This window comes from Argopecten irradians, unplaced genomic scaffold (assembly GCF_041381155.1).
Source record: "Argopecten irradians isolate NY unplaced genomic scaffold, Ai_NY scaffold_0540, whole genome shotgun sequence".
NCBI lineage: Eukaryota > Metazoa > Mollusca > Bivalvia > Pectinida > Pectinidae > Argopecten > Argopecten irradians.
In genome coordinates, this window is record NW_027188007.1 from 11,912 (window position 1) to 19,426 (window position 7,515).

Sequence of the window (7,515 nt, forward strand, 5' to 3'; positions counted from 1 at the left end):
TTGATCGTTCATGATTCCATATTGCCAAGTTGTGACGTATGCCTTTTCAAGGTCAAAGAATACGGCCACAAGATGTTCTTTCTTGGCAAATGCTTCTTGTATAAATGTTTCTAGTCTAACTTAGTTGTCTACCGTCCCCTGCGGTTTCTAAAGCCGCTTTGCAAAGGACTTAAAAATCAAATAATGTTGAGCTTACATCAGTAATGATTACAGACAAAATGGGTTCTGTAGGTTCTGCCATCAGCAGGGTCCTCTTGGATACTATTAGCATCACCCTCACAGTTACCATCATCTCCATCTTCATCATCATCATCATTATCAAGCTGTGGCATGTTTAAGAATTTAGCAATGTAAATAGAATGCCACAAGCTGTGATTAATTTACAGACTCTCTCAGGTCTCAATCTTATCTCTCCATGCGCACATGGAACCTTCTCTTTCATTGCCCAATAGCTCTTTCCACAATACACCTGGTAGTTTTATGTGCACTACAAAAGTGAAAAAAAAATTTGATTAAATGTTTTAATTGTAAAATAAATCCTGAATTAAAGCATGATTTGATTTGCAAAGTCATGTCAGTTTAATGGATACACTGTATACAGTGTGCACTTCATATATATGTAGCAATATTTGTTTGTTTTATTTATTAACGTCCTATTAACAGCTATGGTCATGTCAGGACGGCCTCCCATGTATGCGGTGTGCTGCGTGTATGTTGTGCGAGGTGCGTGTTTTGGGAGACTGCGGTATATTCGTGTTGTGTCTTCTTGTATAGTGTCATGTTAGGACGTGCCAGGTTTGTTGGTGGAGAAAAGCAAGAGTACCCGGAGAAAAGCCACTGACCAGCGGCCTGTACCTGGCATTACCTGGATTCGAACTTGCATATAACAAACTACTGAAAGTATATTTGTATAACAAAGTTGTTTTGTTGTTCTCCACATGTTAATTTTAACCATGTTTTTCTGTATTTTCAATATTAAAAGGTATGTATAAATAAGCGAACACGGACGACTGGTATGTATCAATTAGACTCCCCAAACTTAATATTTCTAAACATCATAAGATGATTAGATATGATTTTGGACTTAAAGACCCTACATATAGAAGTTTCCCTCACATCTGGTAAAGGACACTCTTTTCAGACTCTCCAAGGATCTTTAGGTTATATTTGATTGGCCTAGGACTTATAATACAGTATTATTTTTCCAACGTTAACGCATACTACCAAAGAACCAATATATATTAAAAAGTAATAAAATCATAAAACCCCTTGGGGCTGAGACAGAATAACAAACCAAGGAGTAAAATTCTTAAGTTGTCAAACAAAAAGTATAAAAAATCTTATCCCGAGGGGCGAGATCTCCCCTCACCAAAAGAGAGTGAACAATTTTTTTTCTCTTACCCTAAGTGAGTATTTGCAAAGATCTTTACTGCCTATTAAATTGTACCTTGGTGAGATTACCTTGTACCATGTTTAGTTGGAGGAAGCTGAATTATCTAGAGAAGATCAATAAACCGATGATCAGTACTTTGGTACAGGTAGCTTTCCTATTAGGGTTCAAACTTGAAACCCAGAGGTGAAGGAGTAGTAGTACTGTTAGAACACCTTGACCACTCTGCCTCAAACTTTTTAAATGTAAAAGTAATCTATTTACTAGAGGACACATCTGATGTACTGTGTTTTTGTGTACATTTGATAACTATAGTCAAACTTATCTATAATATAAATCTTTACACTTTATACACAGACCAAATTGTGTTATAAACATCCATTTTAGACACTTAAAAGTGGTTTAAAAATTATAAGCAGGTGGTCTTTATACAATGATTGTGCTAAGGCAGAATTTACAATAATCAACATCTATATCTCAAATGTTGAAACATCTACATATCAAATATTGAAAGAAATGCTGATGCTAAACTGTTTTATTGTTTCAAGTCATATTGGAATGATTTCCATGTACATAATGTACATACACAAGTGTTAGCTACAATTTGTACTCCATTCTCTGGCGAGGATTTCATTATACCTGGGTTCCAATGTATCTTGATGTAAGAAAAGTAGGAAGTCATTAGGAATAAAAGAACTATTTTGATTTTAATAATGAATTCTGACTCTAGGTCTTTGGTTAGGATGTTTTTGGTGAGTGTGTGAAAAAGAAAACAGATACTTTGTTGCTTGGTGTGGTTTGATTAGCATGTTTAATAGCCAGGATCGAAGAAATCTAGAGTACCTAGAGAAAAACACAAAAAAACAGCATTAATACAGGAAAACTGCCACAAATGGGATTCAAACTCTGTGACATTGAGTGTCTTGTTGTATTTTGTCATATCTTAACCATGCACCCATTCACATGCACTGCAGCTCCAATAGAATATCTTGTAGTTTGTTGGGGTTTTTTTCTCTAAAGAATTAACAGGAGTACTGGGTAATAAGTATTTAAATCACATAATACCACAGCTATTTAATACTAAATACATAATTTTAATGTCTTTTTTTACATGTATACCAGTACTTGGCTTGAAGGGAAACTATACATACTGTACATATTATCAAATGAAAACACTTGGACAAGAAAAGTAAATATTTTTGATTTTCCATATATTATTAAGTAGGTTGTACCCTGTATGCTAAATTACCTTTGAAGAAATCAGAATCTTTGATTTTAATACTTTTTCTATTTATTTACTTATCAATTTGGCAATTGATGTTCTATTCAATAGTGAAATCTCAAAGTCAATTAGGTTACTAAAAAGTCTGATGAACTGGTATGTTTTAGTGACAGTTATTCTACAATATCTAAGATTGGTAGGGCCACTTTTTCGAATTGGACACACAGGTGTATTAAAAGGTTGTTGCTTTGACAAGGGATTCCAGAACGCCTTAAACTTGTGTCTTTTCCATTTATCTTATGCTATGTGCGGTCACATCCAAAACAAACTGATCTCATGGTATTCAGTGGTATCTTTTGATAACTTTACCTGGAACGAGAAAATCAGATACTGGTAAACTATTGATCAGTAAAAGCATAAATATTTCAAGCTTTATATTTTACTGTTGCATTGCACCTTACACTTCTTCGTCACAAAGAATTGTCATGCTTTTTTTCATAATAAGTAGTATGTATTTGTAATATTAATGGAAGCAAATATCTACAAAATAGACAAACTTGGGGAAAACTATAGCTGTTCTTGATCAAGCAAGTGATCTTATTATGACAATTCAAAATATTTCTGACTTAGTCATTAAAACCTAAACCAGACATTTTAATCACTTAACTGTCCTCAGAGGCTCAGATCATATCAAATGCTTGTTAAGAAAATAATATGCAATGGAAAAAATGAAGATTTGCTGACACCTTTTCAAGAGACAATACATATATACATGCACATCTATATAGGCATTCATGTACATTCAGAATCTCCTCCATTATGCTGTATTCCTGTTTCGCTGGATAAGGTAATGTCTCCTCTTAGTTTTGATGACTGCATACATGGTGCATCTTTGACATCCCATATTTTGAAGTGATAAGTAATGGCCTTTACATATGTCAATCTTTATAGGCCTGCAAAACAAAAATACCATCAACAGTATTTGAAACATAATTGTACCTAGGCTATAGGTAAGTTACATTTTGTGATGATCCAGATATCAAAACAGTATTAGACTTGAAGATTGAATAAAAAATAATGTGAACTTATAAATGTTCCATACATGCACGCAATAATACATACAATGCAGTACATATATATACATGTATATATTTTTGGCAGAATGTCAAACCCCTGTGCATATATGTTTTGTTCAGGTATTGTGTTGCATGTATCTTACTCTTAGGAATACATGATGCAGTATTATAATTGAATAAAATGAAGATATTCACATACAATATTATATAACTATATATACTGTACAGCATAATTGTATCTCTGTCATGGCTCTACTTCATTCGCTTATAATTCATTTACATAATATATTTATCAAAACAAGAAGATATTTTTATCTTGTGCATTAATGCAATACAGATATACAAGGACGTATAAATCCTTGAGATATACCATGGATATAAAATTTACATAATCATTTTGAAGTGGTAGATCTACTGCTACTTTCTGTGTGCCATACTGTTATTCCTCTGTTAAGTGCATATGGATCACCGGATCACCCAAGGAATATACGATCTCATTTCTATGCCGTCTTTGTGATTGTGAAATAAATTCTCTCCTTCTGAAAAAAAAAAACATCAACATGCAATATCAATTTATTTGTCTTTTCAATCACTTACATTGATACATGTACATAGATAAATTACAAGCACTAAACTAAACTAATAATAGCATAAACATATCTGTATATACTATATAGTGTACACGAACTGCATATTTAAAACAGAACTCTTAACAAAATAGGCCTAATTATACTTCATTCTTCAGTTTTTAATTCAAACAAGAATCGCATATATTCACCTTTTTCGCGTGGTCTTAGGAACTGCATGTCCCATCTCTAGTTTATCACAAACATCTTCAGATTTGTATTTCTGGTTTAGTACATTATACGGACGCATTGTTGTGCTAGAACACATCAAACAAAAACGTAGTGCTTTCCTTCGTGTTGATTCCATGCCAATACATGGGCGCAGCCATTTTGGAATATGACGTACATACCACGTGAACATACCACGTGCCCCTCCATGCATGCACTCGAGGTGATATATTTCTGAAGATTCACGGAAATTACTCCGAGATGTCGCGATTGTATACCGTTGACAAACGTACTTGTCTAGCCGCGCCGTGATCAGTACGGCTGACACAGGTAGCTGATACAGTGAGTGGTGTGATTGTGCTATATTTAGATCGTGTGGTTTGTAGCATCCGAGCATGCGGGATTACCGGAAGCGCAGTGACACTCGTGAATGGAGATATCACCATCGACGTATATAGTAGATCTAAGCCCCTGGTATCGCACAAAATTACCTTCTTAGTAACCGATTGCTTGTGCCAAAGCCTTTCTGGTTTTTGAAAAACAAGTCTGTAACCAGTAGAAAATAACTTTCAAACAGAAATTCAATAGACAGACAAAGAAGATTGAGAAAAAACAGGTGGGTTTTTGTCAAGAAAACACGCGTTAATTTTTGTTTTATTACAAGTAAATCATATATTCAAATATAACTAATGTACGAATAAATATTGTTTAACAGCGCTATTTATATTGCTATTTTTTTCTTCTATTTTTGCCTCATATAATCATGGTTGCATTTACATGTAGCACATCAGAAAAAATATATAATTTACCCGGTACTGGCAGATATTTTAACTTGCGTGGTATTGTGGAAATGTCACCCTGAGAGGATTATTATCAAACAGGATGATCTTAACGATATATAAATTCAACTGCTCATTGGCTGGCTAGCTCTAACGACACGTGTCAGTAATACAGGTGATTGACAAGGCGGCGTAGTTTCTGAACCGACCGGTGACCCAGCAATTTAGAATTTGTTTAGACATGTTTCTAAAATAAATGGCATTTTTTATGATTTTTTAAATCATGGTTCACCAGAAAATGTACTAGATTCTACTAGAATTTGTGTTTAGACTACAGATAGATACGTCATACAATATGTAATTACTACCAAGCACTGACGGCTGCTATGTCTGAAAAGCTACCGTAAGGAAAAGAAATCTTCCTTGTAATTCATAAAATAACTCCTTACATTCACAGCATTAATAACAATATATCATTCTTGGCGATTTTATATGACTCCTTTCTACGACTTTTGTCATGGATTATTAGAAGACATTTCTCTATTCATTACTGGATTATTGATTCGAAAACTTCGAGGAAAATGTCGCTTTTGGTGTACTTTTTAGTGGCGATGGCTTGACATAGTGCGCGGTGACCACTACTCACCGGACTCTCCATGTAACTATTGTGTTCATTACCGGACTAGTACATATATATACTATTTATTATTATATACCTTTCACGATGTCCAACTCCAGAAGAACAACATCCAGAGATAGTGTAACGATTTCCGACAGACTGGATATAGTGTGTCGGAAACTTGACAATTTCGCAACAAAGGAATTTTTGAACTCTGTGATTGCAAACATGAAAGAAGAATTACAGACTCAAATACATCGTGAAAACGAAGAGCTCGTAAATTCACTCAAAGGAAGAATCAACTCGCTTGAAACAGAAAACGAAGAACTTAAGGACAAATTGTGTCTTCTTGAGCAGAGACAAGCCGATTCAGATGAAATTATCAGTGATCTTGAGGAACGCTATAACGACCTAGAACAACACGGTCGGAAAAACTCTATACGGATTAACGGGCTCCAAGACAACTCTGATAAAGAATCTGTGGAGGAATGTGTGAAGAAAGTGGTTGAGCTCGTCAACACCAAGCTCAATGTGCCCCTCCAGCCCCACGACATAGACATAGCGCACAGACTGGGGAAATTCGATAATGCCAGGAAAAGAAGCATCATAGTGAAGTTCACTCACAGGCGCAAGAAACACGAAATAACCAGGTCCAGGCGGAAACTGAAGGGCTCCGGAATCACTATTTTCGAGGACCTTACAAAAACTAATCAGCAGAGATTGAAAGACGCATTTAAGGTAGACTGTGTACAGAACTCATATAGTGTTGATGGCAAACTTTACGTTATCCTAAAGAATGGAAAAAAGAGACGACTGTTTCCTGACACAAAACTAACTAATCAGTTTCTGGAAAACGATGCGAACTTTAATTACAGGAGAATTTGATGGATATTGTGGTGACTGGTCGACCGTGACTTGGCTTTAAATGCCCTGTTGACCATATACTATGTATACATGTACGAGTTCGTTTCGAAAGTAGTGTTCTTATTCAATACGTGTCTAACAACGATTGCTATTTATTTAAGTTTTGGTGTGTGTGAAATGGAATAGTGAGTTGTTTTTTCCCATTCTTCTTAAATGGATGGATACGATATTCTGTTTTTCGAAAGGTGAGTTTGTTTGTCGTAATATTTTACCTCTCTCTATAATGACATTTACATACACAATTTGTATGTACCTATGAGGTGCATTTTTTTTTCTAAATGATGCTCATATAACGTTTGTTTCTACAGTAGTGATTTTATTTTCATATACTGCAAATTTAGAATACGTTGTATTTGCAAATTTCAATGTTTTCCACCCTTCTTTCCCCTCCCGTCTTCTGTTACTTGATTTATCATATTTGTTCTATGCCTACATTATAACTATACCGCACGAACGGCAACTCTGTCTTACTCTTACGTCCTTAGCAATTTAGGATACGGACAGTCGTCCGCTCCATATTCGATTATATTAGTGTTCCAATCCTAGTCATTTATACGTTTGTCTTCAATAGGTTGGGGTACATTTTCAAGCATACGTTTGACTATGACTCATATTATTTAGAAAAGTACTTCCGGCGATAATGGAGTCTCGATGATATGTTTGTTCTGTTCTAGGGTCCCTCTACGGTGAGTCGTGGTCTAATGCCTATTG

The 7,515-nt window shown here is 35.0% G+C and overlaps 1 protein-coding gene and 1 long non-coding RNA gene across 4 annotated transcripts; one reads left to right on the forward strand and one right to left on the reverse strand.

Moving 5' to 3' along the window:
- Nucleotides 1-2,228: 2,228 nt before the first annotated feature.
- LOC138312960 (uncharacterized) lies at nt 2,229-4,741 on the reverse strand. 3 transcript variants are annotated; one of them, XR_011207101.1, is made up of 3 exons: nt 4,467-4,740; nt 3,413-4,227; nt 2,229-2,981 (listed from the first exon to the last, which is right to left on the reverse strand). It is a non-coding gene; the product is annotated as an uncharacterized lncRNA (long non-coding RNA). The 3 variants fall into 3 exon arrangements; XR_011207099.1 differs by having other exon boundaries at nt 2,230-2,981; nt 3,359-4,227; nt 4,467-4,741; XR_011207100.1 differs by lacking the exon at nt 2,229-2,981 and having other exon boundaries at nt 3,123-3,565; nt 4,077-4,227; nt 4,467-4,724.
- A 1,011-nt stretch (nt 4,742-5,752) lies between these two features.
- Nucleotides 5,753-7,186, forward strand: LOC138312961 (protein unc-13 homolog C-like). Its single transcript, XM_069253662.1, has one exon. It carries the CDS (start codon nt 5,986-5,988, stop codon nt 6,763-6,765), a length of 780 nt encoding a protein of 259 aa, XP_069109763.1. The 5' UTR covers nt 5,753-5,985; the 3' UTR covers nt 6,766-7,186.
- Nucleotides 7,187-7,515: the final 329 nt, after the last annotated feature.